Below are 26,900 nucleotides of genomic sequence, written 5' to 3'. Positions count from 1 at the left end.
CAAAAGATAATAAGGGTATACTTAAATGCAATTACAAGTACAGGTGTATATTAAAGCATCGGTTCATTGGAAGTATTGATTTCGCTCTCGGTGCAACAGAACCAGTTTTTACCCATTTTAAAATAAGTCAGTACAACAAAACTAAACTGTGAAACGAATCGATTGTTTGCACAAAAAAAAAATGTCCTCCGAAACTCACTAGAAAACTTCGATATTAGTCCTGCGAGAGAAAACACTTAATTCGTCGGTTGAGAATGTTTTGTTCAAGTAATCAGAGTCATGAAACTGAAATGGCTCATGTTTCCAGAACTGTAATGTTCACCTTTTTAATCATCCTAAGAGAAAGGACGACTAGTTATACCAGTATTTATCAATATCATCGCCATTGTTAAGTTAAATATGTGCCGAGCTGTTTATTTTGACAAGATACAACTAAAGCTTATCGTTATCACATAAATTGGTGTTAGCGCTATAGTTAAGTAGCAGTTGTACCGTGCTGTCGTATCCCTTTTGACGAGCTAAATAAAGAGGACTTGTTCCATTTCATGTCTGCACCTTTATCCAGTAACAGTTGTACCGTGCTATTATGTTCATTTAGACAAGCAATCCACAAAGCGCTTGCTCCACTTTTGTCACACAAATTGATATTTGCGCCGTTTTTAAGCAACAGTTGTACCGTGCTAATATATCCATAATAGCAAGCAACGTGGAGAGGAGTGACTCCATAATTATTACATAAATTGATGTCGGCACCATTGCTCAGTAACAGTTGTACTCTGTCATCATGTCCATCTTGACAAGCTAAATACAGAGGACTGACTCCATCATTGTCACTTAAATTAAGATTGGCACCGTTGTTTGCTAGCAGTTGTACCATGCCATCGTGCCCATTGTAACAAGCCATATAAAGGGGACTGGGTCCATTATCAAAACATAAATTGATATCGGCACCTTTATTTAGTAATAACTGCACCATGCTTTCATGCTCATTTAGACAAGCCATATAGAATGGACTTGCTCCTTTCTTGTTACATAAATTGATGTCGGCACCGTTGTTCAGTAGCAGTTGTACCGTGCTATCATGTCTATTCTGACAAGCTACATACAGAGGACTTGTTCCATTCTTGTTACATAAATTGATTTCGGCATCGTTGTTCAGTAACAATTGAACAATGCTATCATATCCATCGTGAGAAGCTGCATGTAGGGGACTGAGGCCATCACAATCACATAAATTGATGTCAGCATCCTTGTTTAGTAATAGCTGTACCATGTTAACATGCTCATTGTAACAAGCTGTAAAAAGAGGGCTGGTTCCTTCATTATCACATAAATTTATGTCAGCACCGTTGTTCAGTAAAAGTATTACAGTGCTGTCATGTCCATTTTGACAAGCTATATTAAGAGGGCTAACTCTATTCTTGTTACATAAATTGATGTCGGCCCCGCCTTTCAGTAACAATTGTGCTGTGCCAGCATGTCCATTTTCACAAGCTATATTAAGAGGGCTAACTCCATTCTCGTTACATAAATTGATGTCGGCCCCGCCTTTCAGTAACAGTTGAACAATGCTATCATATCCTTTTTGACAAGCTTTATAAAGAGGACTGACTCCTTTATTGTTACATAAATTGATGTCGGCACCGTTGCTCAGTAACAGTTGTGCCGTACTAGCATGTCCATTTTGACAAGCTTTATAAAGAGGACTGAATCCATTCTTGTTACTTAGATTGATGTCGGAGCCGTTGTTCAGTAACAGTTGTACCGAGCTATCATTCCCAAATTCACAAGCTCCATGAAGAGGGCTTGATCCATTCTTATTACACAGATTGATGTCGGCACCGTTGTTTAATAGGCAAAGAATGGTTTTATTACGTCTCTCTCCCTCATTTGTACCAAGTCCAGTCTCTCTCAAATGTTCGTCGTCATTTGAAGCAGCTAATATTAATGGAGTCCAGCTCCCATGAGGTGTAAAGTTGTTGACATTAGCAGCAAACTTTACTAATTCTCGAATCATTGAAAAATTATGGAATACAGAAGCAATGTGAATTGGTAAATAACCACCACCCCACTTTTCCATTATTGATGTTTTTATCAATTCCTCGCTTAGATAATTTATTAGGTTTAAATCGCTATTTGCACACAAAGCGGAAAATATAGGATATTCCTTCAACTGCGTTTCAGAGATACTTTTTAAGAAAAAGGAAGAAATATCATTATGACAAAAAATAATGAATCCGACCAAGGGGCATATTTCATCTTTCCAATTAAGGAAACGAATTTTTGATAAACCAGCGGCGCCTTCAAATGCTTTTGGAAATTCCGATCTGTCTATTTTCCATTTTATTCTGACAAGTAGTTTTTCAAGGGAATCTACCTTTTCTTTAAAGGTTTTTATGACACTCTCTTTCCTTAAACATGGATTGAGTAGAACATCTACAAGGCGTTCTGTTTGCATGTCAATGATAAACCTGTCCACAAGATCACCAATATATTCTTCAGGCAGGTAAACAGTAAAGGGGTCGCGATCTTCTTCTTCTTCTGTATCGTCTTCTATCCTCACTCGGCGTCGTAGAAAACCACTATCTGCGTACTGCATGGTCCCTTGTGGACAATCAACACCAAACACCAAAGTCGTTATCTCCATAATAAAGTCATGAAGGAATTGGAAGCCATGTCCGACACGTTTAACATAAGATCCTTTCAATTCATTTAGAGTGCAGCGAATGACTGAAATATGTGTGTTTTCCTGTAACTCACACATTCCTAAAATTTCTTTATATTTCATCATGGAAATATCGCTTCTTACAATGGAATCTACATTCAAATTGTTTTTAAAAGCTACAATCAATATAAGAGAGCAGAATTTCTTTTTGTCTGTTTTCTTCCAAATTTCAATTTCCCGTTTAATAAATTTGTATGGATTTTTAAATAAATCAACTCCTTTTTCTTTGTAGTTTGCCTCCCTTGAAAAAAGCTTACAAAGCAATGGAAAGTAAGCATCTGTTTTGAGTATTTCAGTTTCAATACTTTGGGTTAATTTCATATTCTGTGAATACTGGTAAAAAATTGCTCTTTTCTCTTCAACCGTGAGCCCATTTTCTTTGTTGTCAATTTCTACTGCAGTAGATTCATCCACTAGGATATCCTTGACTCTCTTGTCATAAAAGACGCATCGTCTACATGAAATCAATAATTTATTTCTCTTCAAGCACATCTCCAGCATTTCCTCAAAACTTTTCCATGAATGATATGAAATTTCATCCAAAGATTCCTTGCCTAAAGGATCATTGAAAATGAATAAAAACCGAGTTTCTGAGACTCCATTTGAACAGATCGTTTTTATTTCTTCCACCTTATTCACAGGTATGACATTCCATCCACGCTCTTCATACTTGAGAGCAATATGTTGAATTATTGCAGATTTTCCGGAACCAGAATTACCAACCAGCGCGATTAGGTTCTGACTTTTAAGCTTTTCCTCAACCACTTCACTTGCTCTTGTAGGAATGAAGGCAGTGTCTTCTTCTTGCCAATTCTGGAGAATGTCTTTTACCAGTGTATTTTCTGTAACAAATATGTCATTTCAAATAAAGTGTAAAAATGTGAAATGTTATTATCAAAATTATATTTTTCTTTAAAGCTTTAAATCTTTTAAAACTAAATGTATTCTATTTACTTCTTTTCATTTTAGTTTTGAAACATATATATTGTTGCAATCTTAATTTAAATGCATTTATCAAATTTATGTTAACTTGTAATACAAACTTCCGCCATATATCGTACATAGTATTTATCTGAATAACAGTAGGCATAATATTAACCTTTGTTTTCCGATTTTAATTTCGACTCTAACAAATCCTGCTCCAAGGAAGACATCTTTTCCATTAAACATTGGTTATTCTTATAATCTTCTCTAAGTTTTTCTATGACTGTTGTTTCGTTTTCCTCTTCCAAGGTCTGTCTTTGAATGTTACTAAGGCCAGTCATGTAGTCTTTCTTTGTGCACGTTTGCAATCTTTGGCAGATATCTGTTATGACTGACCACGTGTTATCAAAATCTGTCTTTGAGGTAGAAGCCGAGCTTATGTGTCCAAACATGCTGTTTCGTATTAATCTGATTCTCTCGACGTCATCACCGGTCGTTATTTGTCCTATTGCCGGCATCGTGTTTCCACCCCAACCTTTTGTTGGACGAGGAATCTTTGTACATATGTTTCTTATCAGTGTATATAACAATGTAATATCAAATTGTTTATAACCATCTGTTTTGGCACCTATAAGACGAAGTTCTTGCTCGGGGCGTATGTTTTTATAAACCGATGATGATTTTACTTTGTTGTAGACAAGGCCAGGAGGTACCTCCATTTCTAAGACGTCTCTACAGGCCTGGGTTAATTCTTCGTTTATTGCCATTCCGAGTTTGGCAAACCTGGAACGGTCATCAGCGTTTGGTCCAGAAGTCATTCTTTGGTGTGATTTTTTTACAGATAAAAACACTCTGAAATGAAAATGCAATATTTAATCGACGTTACTGTAATTAATGTCTAACATACTAACTAATATTATTAAGTGATATTTTTTCAAAGTATTTATTTATGCATTTATTTATTATATTTAGATCTTACCACCTTTCTGTGGAAAGACCTCTTGAAATGCTTATATTTATTATAGAAAGTGTTGCTAGAATCCCGAGGTGAGCATGCTTTCACGAAAAAATTCGGGTCATATTTATAAAATTCAAAACACTGATTAAGGCTTCGTGCGAATGAGTGGAATAATTACTTTACAGTTTTATATTTAATACAGTGGGATTCTAACAACACTTTTTATGCATAATAGGTGTTCTTGGACTACTATATTCTTTACTCTAAGTTATCACACTCCGGGAAGCTGTTGTTCTGTTATCTTTTTTTTACTAAGGAACATTTTGCTATTAATAGAAGTCATGTGATGCAGTAGTAATGGTGCATGTCTTTGAGTTAGACACTCTTTTATCTTTATGCAATATACATAATAATAGTTTACGTTAATTAATAAGCAGTTTTGGTAAATTATCAAACTTAATTTTCTTTAAAAAGTCTAAATTTGGGGAGAAATGATTTATATGCTTTCTTAATATACCTGCATTGCTATATAATTGAAATACTTGATCCTTTATATTTAGAAAATGGAAAGAATAACGACGAGCCTATTTTGATAAAACATTTGCTTGAGGGAGAGAAGGGAATTATGGAATGGGCTAGGGAAAATGATATTTGGTTTTACACTGTGGATTCAGAGATTCATAAAATGTCATTAAATCAGTTGGGTTACATTCCGAGTCTCCAAAAAAATCGAGAACAAGAAATTTGAAATATAAATATTGATAATAATGGGAACAAGATATAAAGGCATGATGAGCCCCTCTATATATTCGAAATTGGTTTATATGAATTTCAAGCAATAAATATCTTGGTACGATTGATTACTTTATCTTTTTGATTTTATAATTCCTATAACTAAGAAACATGAAGAATAATGATTTTGTTTTTGAGTAATTTAAATTCCAGTCATTTTTGTCTCCCGCTTGAAAATTGGGGGATAATAATTTGGGTATGTCCGTCCGTCATTCTGTCTGTCTGTAATGCTTTCGTTTCCACCGGATATCTCGAGAACCCTTTGAGCTTTCGCAATGAAATTTTGCATAGCAACTACCTATGGACTAAAGAAGAACCCTATTGATTTTGAGGTCAAAAGGTCAAAGGTCAAGGTCATAAATTTGCAAATTCTGTCTGTTATAACACTTTCATTTCCGCACGATATCTCGAGAACCCTTTGAGCTTTTGCAATGTAATTTTACATAATAACTCCCTGTGGCTTAAGGAAGACCCCTATTAATTTTGAGGTCAAGAGGTCAAAGTTCAAGGTCATAAATGTATACATTCTGTTTGTGTGTAACACTATCTTTTTCGGGTGATATTTCAAGAGGATTTTGAGCCTTTGCAATGTAATTTTACACCAAAAGTCCCTAGGATCTCTCTCATCCCTCTCAAAGTGTCCAGCCCCGTTTGTTTTAGTATTTATTGTTATTACATCTCGCTATTTTAGCACAGGGGCATGAAGGATTCTCTGAATTAGCTTGTTATTTTTGAAAATTTAGTACACTTTACTTTCTGGGGCTGATAAAGGCAAGATAAATATTATTTTTAGGAAAATAATGTTCTAACCTTAGAATGTGAAGCAACTTTTAATTTCTTTAATGCAAAAGAATTAGATACCAATAAGGGCGAAACGATTACACGTGTAAACGGCGACGTTTCGATTATATGCTCTAAACGTTTACAGTTTGAGTAAACGTTTAAATGAATATCATTATCAATGTCTATCAGAAATAAAGTTTAACAAAAACAAATTTGTTTTATTTCATAATTTACAAAAGAAACACCGTCTTTGAGCAACAATCTAATCGGAAACATATTGAATGAAAATAACTAAAACCCGACACGGGCTAACATAATTAATTCCGATTTCCGAGTTGCTTATACTCGCGATGTTTTACGACACTTGAAATATAAAACTTGATATATTTCGATTAAATAAATATAATACATTTTTCACGTCTTTGAAAAGTTTCAATACAGTCAGCAGGTCTTGTTGTACTTTTTTCGAGATTAAAAGATCCATCTTTACAATTATTTTTTCTACGTCCGGTAGCCAAACAAACCAAGCAGTTGGGTGACGAGGTCGGAAGTGAATGAGTATAATGCGCCTCAAATTCTTACAGTTAAATCACAATGACCAACAATAAATTTGTAATAACAACTCATATTTATATTAAGTGAAAGAATTGATTATTAAATTCGAGTTTCATGAGTAAGTATCCATAAAAATCCAACATAGAATATCTCCCGTTTAAACGGTACCGTTTCGTTTACTGCTATCCGTTTAAACGTTTACAAAATTCAGTAGACGTTTCACCCTTAGATACCAATAGACTGTTTTTGAAAAAAATAGATATGTTTTCATCTACCCCATGACCCCATGACATTGTTAGCGAACAAGAACTCTGCTTAAAGCTTCCTCACAATTACATGTCGCAAAAGAGCTAGACCAGCCCATTGTCATTATGTATTTTTTTATTCAATTCGAAGACAAAAATAATATTTGAGTAATAATGTAGGTAATAGATGTACTAATTGTTAGTCTATTATTTAAACAATGAATCGATGACGAATTTTTCTGTTATTTTCCGGTAATATCAGGGAGCACACGGTGGGTTTAACTGGTCGGCAGGGCAGGGGATGCTCACTTCTCTATGGCACCTGATCCCACCTCTGATGTTTAGGAGGTCCGTGTTTGCTCTGCTCCTAATTTGTATTGTTTTATGGACTTTTGATCTTGATTAATTGTTCGTTATCTCCTTATGGTTCATGTTCAGTGTATCATTTTATTTCCGGGGGGGGGGGGTTAATATTTATGGGTAAGCAAAATTGTATTGGTTCTTGAGGGCGTAATTTCATGGGTCCCTCGATATAAAGAAGATTCACATAAAATATATGTGACATACAAAATGTTTTTTTCATGGATTAATGAGACCAATAAAATATCAGAACACTGCTTTGCAATGCACCATGATACTTCAACAGTATTTGTAATGTATACTAATAATTAGAAAGACTAAAACATATTCGAGTCAACAGTATAAAAACAGTCCAATTATTTTGAAAAGTAATTTCTTTGAATGTATTTTTTAACATGGTTTAAAATTTTTTTTTCTATTTCAGACATTTTTTATGCGCCTGGATTGATGGATCCGGGGCGTATATTGTTTTTGTTCTGTCTGTTTGTTTGTCTGTTTTATTGTTTGTCTGTTTGTCTGCAAACTTTAACATTCGCCATAACTTTTGAACCATGAAGGATAGAGACTTCATATGTAGTACGCATGCTCCACTAATTAAGCTCTTTCAAATGACACCAAGGTCAATGGCCTTGTGACTTTGACTGTGTCCTATATGCTAAAAATAACTTTTATCTGCAAACTTTAACCTTCGCCATAACTTTTAAACCATGAAAGATAGAGACTTACTATTTAATATGCGTTCTCCACTAATTAAGCTCTATCATATGACCTCAAGGTCAAGACCTTGTTACCTTGACTGTGACCTGTATGCTAAAAATAGTTTTTGAACCTTCACCATAACTTTCGAATCATAGAAGATAGAAACAGCATATTTAGTTTGCAAACTCTTCTAATTAATCTCTTTCAAATGACACCAAGGTCAATGACTTGTGACCTTGACTGAATTTTCTGCTAAAAATAGTTTTTTTGTATAATTATTTGCCATAACTTTTGATCCACAAGAGATAGAGACTTTATATTTGGTATCCATACTTTACTAACCTATTTCATTCAAATGACACCAAGGTCAATGACCTTGACTGTGACATATATGCTAAAAATAGCTTTTTAAGAGAATTTTGTTGTCGCTGGGCGCATAGTGTTTCACAAACACATCTTGTTCTTTCATTTTTTTATTTTTATCACACACGGGTATTTTTCTGATTTTTCCTTATATATATTCTTCATTTGTATTGATTTTAAAGAAATGTATGATTTTGTATGATGAAAATAATGTCTCCATGCTTTTGTTTCTGTTTATCTTTTAAATGATGTTTGTAGATCAAATAAAAAAAATCATTAAACCTCATGTTTGATTTTCCTATTTTTTTTTCAATGTCTGTTTTACAAAAGCAAATTATACAGATAGAAGACTTCTCAATATAATTTATGAATCAAAGACAGTAAATGAAATTAAAAAATATAGTTAATACTTTGGGTTATCATATTGGTTGATAATGACTTGATGTTAATAAAGGGGGTGTTATGTTATCAAAGTATGCCCACTAAAATAGCAGTTTTACAAGAAAAAATACAATTTTGTTATTTTCCCATATAAATGAAAATGAAGGGCCCAATAAATCTCTGTTACAATAGAGTAAACAACTGTAGACAGATATAAAGAGTTACACATTATTCAGCTGTTATTGGATGATAAAAAAAAATGATATAGCTCAAAGATACAATTGCATGTTGACACCTGTTGAGATTTTCAGACGTCTTGCAGGGAAACAAAGTATTGTACTTCTTTCTAAACTCTCTAAAAAAATTAAGAATACAAAATTGGGAAAAAAAGATTCAGAATTGGGAAAATATGGCTGATTTTTTGATTGGGAATGGGTCCTGTAAACGGACCCAAAAACAAGCCAGGAAAACCCCTGTTACATCTAACAACATCCCTAGAGGGTCACGTCAGAGGCCAAATTCGGAACAACTCTAGACATATTCGCGCCGATAACGTCAACAAATATACACTGATTTTGCAGGCGACAATTTGTTTGGCTGATAGAATTTGACCTCAGACGTGACCCTCTTTGGGATTTTGTTAGATGTTAGTGTAGCGAGTATGCGAGCGGATCTTACATCTAATTTTAATTAGAAGTGATGTATATTGTACTAACCTCAGGTACCTTATGACTGTTGATGTATATACATGTATCGTTTTGCAATGCTTGATACAGAATTAGGATTTAGGCATGTACTATCTATGTCAAATCAACAAAATTATTTTCATGTATTAAAAAGATTTGAATTGAATTTGAACATTTTCTGTTACACACATGTATGTTGATGTAGCTTGTAAATGAAACACTTCTAGCATGTGTTTGTTTACTTGTCTTTTCTGATAGTACTTAGGAAAAAAATGTTTTTGAACTATTATTACATTCCACTTAAATTAAGCTCAGTAAGTAGAATTTTTATATCTATCATAAGCCATAAAAATTTTTGAATGCATTTATTTCTAATTCTTCTGCCTTTTACACAAGTAATCTTCAGTTGAACTTTAATTCCACCTTCTTTAATAAAATCTTTAATAAAAAACCATTAATTCCACTGAGTAAAAGTAGATTGCAAAGCAGATCCAATTTTTTGGTTTGGTATTTTTTTTCCAACACCTTCCATTAAAAAAAAATCTAAATTAAAATATCACCCACACCATGTACACAGAGAATTGTGTAAGTTTGTCCCCCATGTTCCAGAAGTTTTATGATCTATGAAGTATACAATATGTCTTTTTATTTATTTATTTTAGTAAACAATTTATTCCCCACTTCAGAAGCAGTCTATTAGATAAAAATGCATTGTTTACATTTGGTTTCCAGGTATTGCTAATTTAGCAAAGTGTAAATAATATTTTGACTTACAGACTTTGCTTAACTTTAATTTTAAGGTACTCTCTAAACCATTGGAGTGGGTGTTATCTTGTTGCCTACAAGCTTCTTTTTCACAAGTTGCAAGATGAACAAATAAAACAGCTTCAAAACATTTTAATTTTCTTAAAGTGTTTTTGTTAAATTATAAACATGTGCATTTGATAATGTATATATATGGACTATATATAACTACAAAAAAGTTCAATAAATACTGCATTATTAAGATTTCAATTAATCATATGTTATGTTTCTTAACTGAATTATTTTCATGTGTGGATATCTTTAAAGTTCACTAAATTAAAGTTCACATTTGTCACAGTTTGTATCAATAGCTGAGGGTAACCATGGTATTTATTATTTGAAAGAATTTTGTTCAATTATAAAGTATGACTAGAGGCTTTGGACCCTTCAGCCCCACGGTTTCAGTTTCTAATTTTTGTAGCTATGAAATGGCTTGCCAAATGGGGTTTTTATAAAAAAAAAAGTCTCTGAAGGAAATTAAGTAGCTTGCACCCCTATCCTCAAAAGAACCTCATTTTTCATAATATTAATTTTATTTTGTATGATCTTTTGAAGAAAAAAAAATAATATTAGAGTGGTTTATTAATTAAGTATATTGTTTCTCAAAGGATGAATCCAGAATATGCCTTTATACTCTCATGTCATCCAGAACTTGTGAAATTTTTTTCTGATACTCCCATTTATAATTTTTTTTTTTATTAAAAAAATAAATAAGACACTTCCACCTTGTTATTTTAATTTAAAAAGTTGTCCATATAATTTTGAGGCGATATGCGCAAATATAAATTGATAAAAATAACCTAATTGCAGAATTATGAAGAACAGGTGCGTGTGGTGGATTTTGATCCGCTCCCCTGTTTAAACAAAAATGGCGTCGTACAGCAGACGCTTCGTACTGACGGTACTCATCGTAATTTTCGTGAAATACTGCAAGTAGAAATATTATCTTTGATAATTTCGTTTAGTATCAGTGCATACAGGAAAATATTCATCCGATTTCCACCAAAACATGACCGATTCTGTCAGGAATGTGGAATTCTAGTCGAAAATTCTATGGCATGTCCTGTCGCACGACTGCTTTTTTGTGTGTTTTCAAAGACTTGAAATATCACCGGTGAGTTTATTAATTCTAAACAACTTTTTCTTTCTCCGAGACGATTGGTGGTTTGAAAAAATTGTGTAATTTATGTATCTTGCAAAAAAATTACAAATAACTACCGTTTAACAGATTTTTAAACATAAAAACAAAAATCGGCAATAATGGGTACTCGGCAATAATGGGTACTCGCACGTTAGAGGTTAATACTCCTTTATTTAAGAACATTTTAAATGAACCTTATTGAGACACTGCTTTAAAATGGCGGTACGTTATTGATTTTTTTCACCGGTTTAAAGGTGTGCCACGTATATATCCTCGAGGAACCTATTTCGGTGGTATTAGCAACCTTCGCGATAAAATAATCTTGACGGGAAAGATTAAAATAAAACAAATGTGACTAACCTCTGAGGGACTCTTTATTTAATCAAATTATTTCCATATTAGCTAATAAAAAAATCTATAATTTGTTTTTCTTGCGATTTCTTTTTTCCTTGTTGTTTACGTAAGCAGAACTGTTGAGGTACCTAAATCGGTGGTATGGTACTTCTCAAAAGTTTTTACCCTAATAACACGAACCACAGGCATAAATTTATTAACAACGACTATTAAATCGTATACTTGAACAAAGGGATAAATAAAAATTCTATTAAAGTTTTATTTATTATTGTGACAGGGACATAAATAAATTCATAACCAAATCTTATAACTTTTGTTGTGCAGCAAAACTGCAAGTGGATCCAGTGGTTACAATTTTCGCAGTTACACTTAGCTCACTTCACAAAAACAACTTATTTATTTATTTTTTATTCATTTTTTGTATTTATTTATTTTACCAACATGAAACTATATAAACTTTCAATAGCTTTCTTTAGATTTCTGAATTAATTTCTATGTATTTATTTACTAACAATTTACCAACAAGATCTAGAAAAATATACCCCCGGTATCAAAAACATATAACAGACACTAACTTTTGGACATCCTCTGTATTTCTATTTAATTATGCTAGCCATATGACAGTCACGTGACTTGAAAGCGCAGACGGTAAGCTGCGACTACAGTATGTATTTCGATTAATTATTTCTTTTAAATCTATATTTAGAAGTGAATTACATTTAAATATTTTTAGCATTAAGAAAATATGGTATTTTTTGTTGATATGACAATATCATCCATTTACTTACACTTTTCTCTGGCATTTTGGATTTTTTTTCACAGAGTCGTAAGCTTCCGTGTTTACAAACACTACGCAAAAATCGATGACGTCAGATCTCGCACGGTAAGAAAACGCGCGTGCCCAATGGGAAATACCACCGCTTTAGGAACCCCACCGATTTAGGACCCTTGACGATAAATCCCTGATTTTCTTTATAAATTATTGAAATACTTACAGGAATGTAGTTCCATCCGGAAAATATCCAGATCATAGTTTAAAAGATTTAGAACGTTTTGTCCATATTGATAATCAGTGTTGCATGATATATTTCGATCATATGACTATCAAATATCAAGGTTTAAAGAGGCAAAAGAGGCTGGGGTGTGGCAGCCATTTTCAGACTATTTCGATCTCCTTTAGAAGAAGAGCTCCATATAAAGATATACAAAAATGATCAAATTTTAAAACTAGAATGTATGAATTTTTTCTTTGCCAAATGATAGTTGACAGCTTAATTAAGATACTGTATCTAAAAAAAATAAGTTAAATCTGGTGGTTAATTTGTTAATTTGATGACCCCTCAGCCTCCTTAATGTCGGCAATGATATTTTAATCCATAAGCAAGTAGAGACTAGACCAAATTTAAAATCTACGTTGCAGTAGACGATAACATTTCTACCTGTGTTTAAGGGACCAGGCAAAATTTATCGTAATGATGGTACAAACGGGCATATGGGACAATGAGTTTAATCATGGTACCAAGACATTTTCAGCATTAAGTACCCATGGGACACAAACCTTTTTCAATGACTAACAGTACTTAACCCAAAAGAAGTATTCATTTTATTTTTTTTTTTAAATTTCGGGAAAAAAAACATATCTTTGAAACTGAAGTGAAGGATACAAATGGCAACATAAATCTTTTAATGGAAAATATTACAACAGATGAAAATGAACGTAAACAAAAAACATTGATTTCGATGTTTGAAATATCTGTAGTCTGAGAGACTCTTTAATTTTTTTGTTCCACATTATCTCACTAACACCGAGATGTAACCATGGGACAATTACTTTTTTTATACAGAAAATCCCAAAGCATGGGACTGATATTTTTTTTAATACCAAAGCCATGGCCGGGACACGTATACTTTTTCAAAATGAGGATTTTGTTTTGTACTGGTCAAATCATTGTGATAAATTTTGCCTGGTCCCTAAGAGCAGTGCCTTTTAAATCTTCAGCAATATATCACATTTATAGAGAACTGCCTTAAAAATCTTCAGCAATATATTTACTCGTATGTATTTACAATGATCATGTACGTACTATTCTGAGGTTTCTTTTTTTACCTCGATAATTTCATCAACTGACAAAAATACTGACAATTTTGCTTTAATTTAAAAATGGTATAAGTAGACTTTTTGGGATAGGGAAAATGGTATTTGGATTTTTGAAAATCTTGGAGCATGTAGCTAGCAATCGAGAATTTTCTGAATGTTGAGTTAGACAATCCATGTGTAGTATTTTTGATAGATTTCTTGTGAAAAGCAATTTAATATACATGTATTCTGAAAGTGACAAGAATTGTACTTAGAAATCTAGCTGCAGATCTGTTGCGTTATGGTTTATATACTTGTATTTGTCTCTGACCATAACGCAATGTGTACAGATCCCGTAATGCAAAAATATTTTTGCGCACTTTTGGGGAGAATTTTTCCACTTTCCAGCACCGGTCAATTAACTTCCTTTCACTCCCTAATTCTAGACACATTCTGTTGCCCATAAGTATATTTTATCCACCTCCCTACCATTTATAGTTGTCTCTACAGGCAATAAACTCACTTGAAGTGAATTTTCAGCAATCTAACAAATTTTTATCAAGCTAGATTATCACTTTTAGAGACGACTATGAAGGGTTGGGAGATGGGTGAAATATAGAGACTAGTTAAATCATGTGCCTAGAATTAGGGAGTGAAGGGTATCTAATGTAAGTAAATCTAGAAATCCATCAATTATGTGATTAAAACAAAAAGAAATTAATGTTTCTTTGGTTGTTGAAAAATTAATGATGTTTGATCAAAACTGCCAGCATTCTTATTGGTAAAAAGCTTGAAAAGATGGAAAATGTGTTGTCAGATGATGAAACTGGTGCTTAATCTTATTTTTCTCACCATAGTAAAGGAAGTTAAATCTAGAGTTATTGTAAATACTGATAATTTTCAGTCAAAGTGTTTGTATATGATTAAAGGCAATGATAGGTTTGTTATTTGTTTGCCTGACCATTATGAATGGGATTAACTTGTTAGTGGAAACACAATATAGTGTTTTATATATGTTTCAGAATTGCCACAATATTTTGGCAATAGTAAACTCAATGTAAAGATCAAAGTATTTTGTTGCTCGCTTCGAAATTAAGTTTTGGTGTAACATATTTAGTTCTCAAAATATTGCCTGCATGAATGTGAAAGTTTGACAACTTTGTAATATTTGTAAATATATGTCAGCAGTTATTGCTTCGTTAGGCAGTAGTAATTATGGTAGTTCAAAGAAAACTGCATATTGTGCTTTCTTCAAAGAAGGATAACATGTTAACATGTTTAAAGTCATGTCTTCTTCTTCATGATTGTAAACATGGTGAAAGTTTGACAAAAGTCTGTTTTTTAATGTTATAATTACATCTCCTTTCATGTTTGTAATGCTATCTAACCTCTTATTTGGCATGTATTGTGAAAATTCAATATTGGATTGCCAATGGGCTGTAATTGATGTATGAAACAATTGTTTTTCAATAAGGTTAATATAAAATTATTATGAATATTGTCACAAAATAAATTTGGAAATGAAGATCACGCAGTTTTCTTTTATTTATTCTATAAATCTTGAAATTTTTAAGTTTTAAAATTTGAAAAACACTCGTTCTTTGATATATTGATATTAACAGAAAGGTGAAATCACCGTTATCACCCCCTCCCACAAGTCAAAGTCAAGTACTAATCAAGTTTTACTCATGCACAATTAAAGTACTTACGGCTCAGTCAATTACCATTACCATGCTTCAGTATTTAAGAGAAAAGGCACAATATTTCAGTCACATTCTACTTTATTACAAATGGTCTGTAATTGAATTTTTAAAAAAGTAAACTTTGAAAATTGACAAATTCATATATTTTTTTTCAAATATAAAGTGTAAATATTAATATGTAACAGTGAAAAATATTTATCTTATAAAGATATAAAACAAAGTGGGAAATATAAAAGCACTTATCACAGTTGATAACAAAATAAAATGTACAAAATGTAAACAAATTTAATATAAATATACATGTAGTAAGATGTGCACAAACAACCCAGCATTAGCTGAGCAGATCAAAAAATATTTTACAGACTAGTTTATAAAAATGCATAAAGCTATAATTATAGCTAAAAATGTCATTCAAAACTTACATTATAATAAAATTGTTGGACATAATATTATAACATTTACAAATTAAACACTGAAATACATGTAGGTTAATTTTTAAAGTTTTTAAAATAAAAAAATTCATTTCATGTTTACATACTATAATATCTAAATGACTTCACATGCAAACATGTACATATACAGACAAATGTATTTTTTTATTAGTCCTATACAAAATTTTTAAAACATTATTGATTTTTTTCCTTCATGGGATGTCATTTAACAACTACTGTCTTTTCTTTTCTTTTTATCTTTGATCTTTCAAAATTTCAGAGAATATATCACAGATTTAAATGAGACAGCTTTTTTTCCCAAATTTTTAGCCTAATTATAATCTATAACTTGCATTTTTTTAGTGATTGACATGTATCTTGAAAGCTAAAAAGTGCAGAAGTATGAATAAAATCTCAAATTTCTATAAAGTTCAACAATCAGATTCAAAAATTGTTCTGTGCATCATATATGATTTAGATTTCTAATAAAGGAAAAATATATTAAAAAGATTTTTGGGTGTGTTTTTTTTTTCCTTATCAAATACTGATATTTATTGTAAAAAAAAAACAAAAAACTTACTGATTTTGTGAAACATATGAATTAACACAATTAATGAAATGGTTAATCACTTTGAGGTAAACTAAAAAACTTTCCATGGACGGATCCAACAATTATACCCACATTAATGTAAATTTAATAAATATACATGTTTGTCCAGCAAAGGTCTCACCCTAACCCCCACCCCAACCCATATCCAGGAATACAATTCTTTATCCAAAAAAAAATTCGTTTTGATATATGCCATTTTGTTAACAATTTTGACATGATTGGATCACATATTAAATACATTTAAATACATGTAAAAAAAAATTAATTGGCAAAAACAGCTGTTGATCTCTGTTGGAATAATGAACACTAGCAAAGTCCAAGGCCAAATGCAGCAACATGCAACTTTCACATCTCAGCAACATGCAACAAATGCTTACAAACAGTGCAACAAAAATTTCACAAGGTACAAATGGGTACAGTTAATGAAGACAATATCTTGTCATTAATCTTGTTTTTACGACATGTAAAATGCAGTGAACACTATTATAGCTTTACAAATGTGCAGCAAAGTTGATCAAGTCATTTAGCAATGGTGAACGGCAATATGCTGATATAAGCAAACCAAAGAAGTGTAATGGGCTAGCAATCATAATCAAATTATGTACAGCAAATAAAATTGAACAATTGTAAAAAAAAAAAAAATGTATAATTATATAAATCTGATATGTGTTTTTCTTTAAAAAAATTGTTGTTGGTTAAATAAATTTAATTTAATTAGCAGCTTTTTATTCTTCAATTTACAATTGAAAACATTAAATATAATTAAGGTAAAATATTTTATATCAAAATTAAGTGTCAAAAATCCAGATTGTGCATGCAAAATTTTTATTAAACTCAAGTGTCTGGCTCCAAAAAAAAAAAAAAAAAAAAAAAAAAAAATGGAGGCATATAATTTCATTTCATATATGGCATAAAGTTTGCCTTTTCAGTAGAATACCGCTTTTTTCAAACAATTTTTCTCCAATTTAAAAATATAAAATGGGAAAAAATTGACTTTTTTTAAAGTAATGATTAGTTTTCAAATTTTATGCCATTGTTGTTCGCTTACTTAATTTCAAATTTTTCTCTTGAACATTAAAACTCTGAAAATAGAACAAAAAGTAAATCTGAAAACAAAATTTTATAAATTTTACAGAAATATAAAAAAAAAATTATCTTGCACTCATATATTACAGTCTGGTTTTACAATCTGGAAATATCATCATAAAAAAATTGTCCTCCAGCATTTATTTAGAACACAATTAATAGCTTAGTTGATATATTGAGACTCAGATTTCCTCCTTCCAAGAAGACAAACGAGTTTTAAATGTGGGGTCGGGGGACCGCACCCCTTTTCTGCTGGGGGTGGTGGCACTGGCGGGTCTGAAGAGAGAGCTGGGGTGGATCCGGACCGTGGCAGCAGTGGAGGGGCGACTGTTGTCGGGGGTACTTACAACTATACTGGGGTTAGGCGACCTTTTCCCGCGCTGCCCGGGGGCTGATTTGGCTCGACTTGTAGCTCGAGCTGTCGTAGCGCGGCTCATCGAGCCAGTCATCGGTCTCATACCTGGAAATCAAGAAGGTAGTAGAGTAAAATATCTAGATAATGAACAGTTATCGAATGCAAAAATCTATTGATTCAATTTGGAAACAATACAAATTGGGAGCAAAGCAATCACGGACCTCTCCAAACATCAGAAGTGGGTTTAGAGGTAAGTTAAAGGTACTTGGACACAGATTTGAGGTTAATATTTTCTCTATAATATTACGACTTATATATTTTAATAGCATTTCACACAAAAATTAATTGAAAATTTTATTTCATTTAAGGATGTACAACACACCTACCCCAAAAAATTCCTGTCGTTTAATTTTCGTTATTTTTGTATATGTAGTACATAACTATATCTACTGCATGTATGCATATTTTAGACAAAATCGTTCGAGTGGTTTTTGGACAGGAACCTCCGAAAGTTACCCCCCTTTAATTGTTTACAAGGAGTGAAAATTTTTTATCAATGAACTACTTAAACCTTGATTTTCAAAAAAACCAGGTTAGATATAAATGTCAAATTTTATTGCCTTATTCCTTTAACCATTTAACACTAAAACATAGTCATCTTTTTGATATACATATCATCAAAACAATTTTTAAAGACCTTAAACTGAAAAACTATGAATTTTCTAAGCCTTGAAAATTGCGTATTTTTCAAATTCAAAATTTTTTTGTGAAAAAACCTGTCGTTTAATTTTAATAAAAAACTTTCTTTAGGTAGCTAGTAAAAATAATCTTCATAATTTTTTGTATAATTTTTGTACGACCAGTTTTGATTTAATAGCGGAAAATTACCCCCCCCCCCTTTCTCAATAAATCACGTTCCCGCGCGTCTTTCAGACGGGGGTCGATCACTTTGTTATATAAATCTACAAATACACATCAAAAAAATTAAATTGGAATATTGCTTTTGCTTTAAAAATATATTACCTTACAAATTTAAAAGTTCTCATATGTAAAGCGTATCTAAATGTAGATTTTTAGGCAATTTTTGAATACCCCTATCACCCCCACCCCCTTCTTTTTTGCGTCGCAGACCATCAGCGTTTGACGAAACGTCGTTTACAGTGCAAATATACTGGTATTTCGTCAAGAATCCCGGAGGTATGCATTATTTTTTAAATTCATGAATGCAGAATAAATATTGACTACTCTTTTTATATGTATCAGGAAAAAATTACTAAAAGATTTTAGTGTTTAGTCCATATACGTTTGCGTTATGCATTCCATATCACATGAAACCTGGATACGAATTCAAGTTTTGCTGAACTTGAATATGTTGATTTTTAATTTTATTAAAAAATGGTGTATGTTCAACTCTCCTGTGATATAAATGGAATAATTGTAGTTTTTTTCATGTCATTATTTCAAACGAGACAGTATGTGGCCGTGGGGATACATCGACATTTGCATTAGATGTACATACACCCCTCATATTGTATGCATTTCTTTCAATGTCGTCGCTTCTAAAGTTAAAATGAAAATACCGTATTCGTCCACATTAACATCAAAATATCAATAATTAAACTCTTCATCTATTTCAATTTATATCAAATCGCACATTGATATTTTTTAAAATCTTATAGGCTACGTTTTGTTTTGATTCGAGGAAATGCGAACCGACATTGTTGACAGAAAGTCAAAGTTACGATTTGCTGAAATAGGATATTCATAAATGCAGATAATTTCAGTACAAGTGAACAATTCTTTTCAATTCTATACTTACATTGTGTATATGAGGTCTATAGTATTCAATTCTCGGATTTATCAGGTCTTGCTGTAAATGTATCTGATTCTGTGGAAAACCGTGAATAAAGGGAGGAAAATAAACATCTACATTTTCAGAGTTGTTCCTCTTTGATCAGTAAGGGTCTGAGAACAACATCGATTTTACATTGTAAAAAGTTTTTTGTTTATTTATTGTTGTTTTATTTAATTAAAGAAGAAAAACAATATTTATATCGTGTATGCACAAATTGTAATGAAGACCATTAATCGGAATGTTATGTAGCCAATTGTACATAAGGAGAATTTCGGCAATGTAAAACAAAATTTTCAGAATAAAAAAAAATGCTGCGCTTTGATCAAAAATACAATTTATTGTATATGAAATGAAATGAAATAAACATTAAGGGATGGTATTTTATGTCTTGCTTTTTACGGAGTTTAATCGGGTTAATTAAAAATACTTATGGATTGAGTATGGTGCGCACAATCACAGCCAAGCCCCATATCCCAATTTTATTTCATGGTTGATATACATCGGGATCGTTTTATTCGTCGTTTTGACGCTTTATTTTTGACGTTAAATTTGACGTCACGTCAAACGTTCAATTGAAATCGCAAGAGTTATCTCCCCCAGTGTGTTGTACGTCTTTAAAAGTTATTAAAACTTTAAATTTTTTGGCGGGTTTGATTGACACATCCTTGCACTTTCACAAATTTTAACTTTATTCTTAACCCTTAGGAAAAGAGGCAATCCTGATGTGTATTAATGAAAAATATTAATACTATAATCCAGAAAATTCAGAGTAGGCATGTTCTAAAGCAAAACAAACACACAATATATTGTCAGTCCGTGCAGTTGTGGTGAGCTGACTTTGGCGATTGAACGCACCCGGTGAATCGTAAACATCAAACAATAACATGTTTACAAAAACCTGTATACATAACACGAGTGTGATCGATTCGCAAAACTCTGTACACAACGGAATGACGATACTTGTGAAGGAGTTACAGGGCTTTCTAACATTTCTACTCTGAATAAAATTATTCTTCTGGATTTAAGGTTTAATATTTCTCATTAATACACATCAGGATTGCCACTTTTTCTAAGGATTAAGAATAAAGTTAAAATTTGTGAAAGTGCAAGGATGTGTCAATCAAACCCGCCAAAAAATTTAAAGTTTTAATAACTTTTAAATGAAACAAGATTTTTAATTAATTTTTGTTTGAAATGCTATTAAAATGTATAATTCGTGATATTATACAGAAAATATTAACTTCAAATCTGTGTCCAAGTACCTTTAAAGACCCAATTTTTTACCGTACGGTTACCTGAGGAGGGGGAGTGGTCGAAGTAACAGTGGTGTTATTTACCTGGAGACCCCCAATACCCAAGATGTCAAAAATCTGTATACACGTATATAGCAGTACACAGGAAGTCTGTGTCTGGTGAAGGGTCAACATTACGTGTTTTGTGTCTGATTTTGAGTGAAACTATGTAAAATAATTATTTTAATATGAAATTTATTTGTAAACTTAACGCATTCATCGTAATCATGGTAATGTTTTGAAGGAAAAAAAATAAGATACAGGTAAACCGTTTTAAAATTTGTTTTCCTTACATAAAAGTAAAAATCACGAGTAAAAACTACAAATCAATAACATTTATCTTTTTTAATCTTCAATAAAAGAAAACACTTGATTAAAAAAAGTCTGAATATTGAAATAAAAAAAAATATTAATCCACCTAACAGTCAATTCTCGATTTATCGCCATTCGATTCATCGCCATTTTCGCAATACCGCCATGATTTCCCAAGAACGTTTTTCCTGCTATATAAAATTCTCTTTATAACGCCAAATTCGTATACCGCCATCCGCCACCCTGTTTTCACAACAAACGTCCATTTTTAAGCATCAATTATCTCGATAATACCGCCACAGGTGCATGTGGTCAGTGAAGCGCGGCTAATTGGTTGACGCTATCCCTGTTGTAAAGCATGCAAAGCCAGTCAAGGTACATGCAATTAAGTAAACAATAATTTTAACATGAACTGTTTGAATAATTTTGTTTTCTGTTTAATAAAATCATTTAGTGAAGGCTTCGCCACGAAAGCGGTCGTTGTAAACTACGCCGATAACGATATTAATTTGATGATCTCTGTTTTTAAAAACAATGCAAAGTTTGCTTAAAAAATAATTATAAGTCAGAAATTGTGAATGTTTCATTAACAATGATGTCATAAACAATTAATTTATTCAAGAACTCATTTTACGTATTATAGGCAATATATCACAACGATCGACCCAGCATTATTTTTTTTTCAATATCAGACGTGCAGATTTACATGTATACACATGAACTTGTCCTTATTTCATAACTGAATATTCTGTTTCAGCTAGCGAAATTGTACATTAAAAAATTACTTGAAGTATTATCAGATTTAGAAATATGTTTATATATACCTGTATATGTAATAATAAGAATAGAAACGCTAACTGGTTTTTCTAAGAACGATAACTCTACGTCTTATTTCCTAAAAGATGGAAAATTCAATTCATCGCCAAATTCGTTATACCGCCATGATTTCTAAATTACAAAAGGTGGCGGTTTATCGAGAGTTAACTGTACATAGAAATTTACATCTTCGTCAGCTAATGAACTTCATACAATAGGAATGTGGGAGAGAGATTCAGTCGTTAATTTTTCAAAGTATATTTAAGTTAAGCTATGGCACATATCGCCATGTACTACTTACCAATTCCTAGAACATAGTTCTGAATCCCTGATGGATGTGAACCAGTCTGAAATTCTTCAACATCCAGGAAAGTTTCCCAATTTATGTACATGTCTGTTGTAGAAGTCTACAAGAATATAAATCTAGGAGTCAATTTGAAAGTGGGAACCTAATCTACAACTTTTCAACCCCTCACACATAAATTGAGTGACCAAATATAAAAGTGATTAATAAGCTTCAAAAAGAAAATAATCAGTTGTGAGAGCAGAGGAAATTTTAAAAATGTTTCTCACCTGATACTTTATACCTCTAACATTGCCTATCCACACCTCTCCGGGAGAGGGAGGAGTTAGATCCACCACTATTCCATCACTACAGATGTCTAGCTGGGGCAGTACCTGAGTCCACAACTCGTGCTTTATCTCAGTATACTCTGTGTGGATACAAACCATGTACCTCTGACCATGGACCAGCTCTCCAGGGTCAAACTTCATGTTGATAAATTCATTCTCTAAAGACATATCAAGAAGTAATGCTATAATATCAAATGCCTTTATATGATCAAATGCATTTTGATGTTATGAACATTTGCTAAAAACAAACTTCAAATATCTTTACTAAATGTTAAATATTGTTTATTCTTCTATATACATGTATAAGTGTAATTTCACAAAACAAAGTTTATCTTACTAGTGGTATCACATTTAAGTGCGTCTGGGTGGCTACAGGGGTCAGGCAGGGAGAGGTTGGTGGTAGGGAGGTAATAGGTGGTGACATCCATAGATCGGGCATTCAGCACCGCCACTTTGTACGAGGTGTAACGGAGCTGTGGCCAGACTGCCGAGATGTAGTTCATGTTAGGTGTGTAATCCTTATCTGGGTAGGGCCAAATGGCATTTTCTAAGATAAACACTGGGCTTCCATAACCATCTGAAACAGAAAATGTAAAATTAATTCATCAAATTCAACAGGAAAATGTTCTCATTTCAAATTTAATCAAAGTCAATTGCTTCATTAATCCATCCCCCCTTTACCACTATTTGCTATGGATAAAACCACTACATGTTGTATAATGGTGTTTGGTAAGTGGCTCTACCTCTGGTGGTATCTAACTCTCCCACTGCATCCAGGACCAGGTTAGGTTTGACCAGGATCGGGTCGAAGGCTTTACAGTCCTTAATGTCTGTTGATACAGTGGAGAAGAGTTTAGCCTTGTTGTATCCCCTGACACTGAATCTACGACATTTAGAAAAGTCAAATTCTCCAAGTAGTCCAATCTCAAACTGCATCTGTTAAAGGAATTAATCACAGGATAAATTTCATTTCATTTTCCTTACACAAAAATGAAATTCCCATTAGCTTACACAAGCAACCAATTATTCCCTATGTTATCTTTCATTTGCTTGTCGAAAATTTAAGTCTTCCTTACCTTATTTTGAGTTTTCTGTACATTCTTAACCTCATTCCAGATTGTATGGGTTCTGCCTACATCTGATTGGTCAGTTATGGCCCATTCATACTTATCAATTACACTATACTTATCAGTAGCATCTTGGATATCGGGATCATAGAATTCATCCATTGTGACAAAAATCTAAAAAATAAACAAAATTTGTTAATAAGACCTATCAAGACGCTACACATAAATGACATATAAATACTGGAAACACAACAATAAATAATGTCCTGGCTTGCACAAGAAATATCTAAGTAATTCTACAATTAAGACATTTTCTTGCCTTTGAATTTTTAATACTTGAAGTCTAATGACATATGAGTACATACCGTTTCATTTGAGCCAGAACTTTGGGTTGTGTTCCTATGTTCAACAGTTATCTGCCCTTTGCTTGGAGGATTAGCCAAAATCAGAACACCGTCACTAAACAGTGGGGCATAGCAAGTTGTAATGGCACATAATTTGACAGCAAATCTGTAAGTCCTCCCTGGTTTCAAGTTTAGATCTGTGACATGGGCCTTATGGTGCTTGTGTATATGTTCGTATTCTCTAAATGTTGACCAGACAGCTGTCAAGAGATGGTTCACATAATGTTATTCCATAAAATGGATTTTTAATATTACCTGAAAACCTCGTATATTTGGCAAATTTATATTCAGATCTAAACTAGCAGAAATTCACTCCCTTCAAAAAATTCTTATAATTTTTGGTTGAATTTCACTGTAATTACCGGGTAAGAAAAATGTCCTTTGAACAACTTTCACAATTTGATTACATATCAATCATTTTTCCAATTTAAAACATTTCACATAAGTGGATAATTAAGAGTTATCCCCCCTTTAAAGCAATATTCCAACATATGAAGATTGAAAATATCTACTCCATCACAAAACATGCTTAATCTTCCTGCATGTCTATTGTGAGTTTACCTCCTATGTGTGACTTCTCCTCTATGGAGAAGTGAGCGTCAGGTGAGTAGTGAGATACGGTGTCACATTACACTTTAAATCATGTCTATTGTGAGTTTACCTCCTATGTGTGATTTCTCCTCTATGGAGAAGTGAGCGTCAGGTGAGTAGTGAGATACTGTGTTAGGGACTTCCCAGTACGCCTCCAGACTGTTAGTGGATGACTGGTAATCCATGTCCTCTGCACACCGCAGTCTGTTGTCCTGGGGGGAAAACATCACAAAGCTGTCATTATTTAACATGTGATTGGGAGAATGTACTTTACATATGAATGATTTCAAGTGACCAAGTTTTACCTCAAAATGATGTTTGAAGACTGTCCCATTGTCTGCTAAAAATGGAAGAAGAGAATCAAAGATTACAATTCAATTCATGTATACATAAAGTAAAATATGAGGCAGTCAAGCCTTCAAATTTGTGCACTCTTTGATTTACTTATAATAAAAAAAATAAACTCTTGGATAATCTGTTTTAAGCATCAACAACATTTGTAAAACAGAAATAAGATGCTTCACTGCAGCATAATGTGTTCCACAATAGCAGACCTGTCATGGTACAGTTCTGCCCATCATAGATGGTGATTCCTGATAATACAGCGTCCTGTTGAACCACAATCACTCCGTCTGATGTCACCTCCACATTTCCTGCAGATGTTACTGCTGATATCGTCACATAGTACCTCTACAAATACAAGTTTTTATTCAGAAGGATTGCAGACTAAAAGCATTTCAATAACATCATTCTAAGCATTATCTCAATCAGTATCCTTTAACTAATTATGATTAGTGTAACCTTGACATACAAAAACAGAAGCTTTTACCTGAAACTGAATGAGAGTGAGTCCAGTCTCTGTATGAGCCAAGGTCTTTCCTACATTTTTAGAGGACACAATATCACTAGCCCCTGGGGTACTGCCGGCCTTAAATAAGTAGGTCACATCCAGGTGAGGGTGTGCGAAGCCTCCCCAGCGGGCTGATAGAGTGGTCAGACTGGTGGTGAAATCTATGTCCTCAATGTCCTATATCAAGCAATAATTGTAACAATTTATCTTCTTCAACAGAATGTGAAATATATAATTCTAAAGAAATTGTCAGTTATAATCGATCATCGTTTGGAATCAGTTAATGCTTCCAATGCTATTTTACCAATTAATATATACATTTCCAATGTCTTTGTCTGAGATAAAATTACAAATACTGTAAAAGCACAAATATTCGTGGGGGATTAAATTTCGTTGTGAACAATTCCTACGAAATTAAATCCCACATGAAATTTTATATGACTATATACTGAATAGGCTTACTCTCAAAACAACGAAATTAAATGCCCACAAACTATTCTTAATGACAAATGAATGAAATTTTATCCCCACAAAAATTTGTGCGCATCCTGCATGCAGATTATGACTTGAAACTGACTGGTGATAGTATCTGACTTTAAATAAAACATATGAGAGTTACACAATGACCTTTGTCCTACTTTACACTGTGTGACATTTGTCCTACTTTACACTGTAATTTATTCCGTGTGACGTATGTTTACTCTGCACTGTGTGACCTTTGCCCTACTTTACACTGTGTGACCTTTGTCCTTTTAACATTGTGTGGCCTTTGTTTTTTTTTACACTTTGTGACCTTTGCCCTCTTTATGACTTTTGTCCTACTTTACACTGTGTTGACCTTTGACCTACTCACCAACTTGAAGCAGTTTTTCGTATCCTCCAGTAACATACTACAGATGTCGGGGATGCTGGTTTTCTCTGCGATGTATTTCTGTTGAGTCGTGGTGTTTCCGGCCAAAGCCCATAAAGCCTTGGCACCATGCTCCTTCACTGATACATTGAAATTCTGCAATTTCATAGCAGAATTAGTTTTGACTGACTTTAATTT

The 26,900-nt window shown here is 32.7% G+C and overlaps 2 protein-coding genes across 2 annotated transcripts; both read right to left on the bottom strand.

Moving 5' to 3' along the window:
- Positions 1-475: 475 nt before the first annotated feature.
- LOC134231454 (uncharacterized) lies at positions 476-4,572 on the bottom strand. The gene is made up of 2 exons (XM_062713416.1): positions 3,825-4,572; positions 476-3,567 (listed from the first exon to the last, which is right to left on the bottom strand). Exons 1-2 carry the CDS (start codon positions 4,465-4,467, stop codon positions 476-478), a joined length of 3,735 nt encoding a protein of 1,244 aa, XP_062569400.1. The 5' UTR covers positions 4,468-4,572.
- Positions 4,573-17,859: 13,287 nt separating this feature from the next.
- On the bottom strand, positions 17,860-26,858 carry LOC134231455 (uncharacterized; the record flags this gene model as incomplete). Its single annotated transcript, XM_062713417.1, has 12 exons — positions 17,860-18,137; positions 22,609-22,714; positions 22,881-23,098; positions 23,278-23,517; positions 23,684-23,876; positions 24,017-24,181; positions 24,373-24,611; positions 25,073-25,214; positions 25,308-25,342; positions 25,557-25,692; positions 25,832-26,029; positions 26,706-26,858. Coding segments are annotated over 12 exons (2,103 nt in total), but the record flags the coding sequence as incomplete, so codon positions are not given.
- Positions 26,859-26,900: the final 42 nt, after the last annotated feature.

This window comes from Saccostrea cucullata, unplaced genomic scaffold (assembly GCF_032062105.1).
Source record: "Saccostrea cucullata isolate Sc308-1 unplaced genomic scaffold, CSIRO_AGI_Scuc_v1 ctg10536, whole genome shotgun sequence".
NCBI classification, from domain to species: Eukaryota; Metazoa; Mollusca; class Bivalvia; order Ostreida; family Ostreidae; genus Saccostrea; species Saccostrea cuccullata.
The sequence above is the reverse complement of the archived record's forward strand: the minus strand, read 5'-3'. Positions and strand labels throughout refer to the sequence as shown.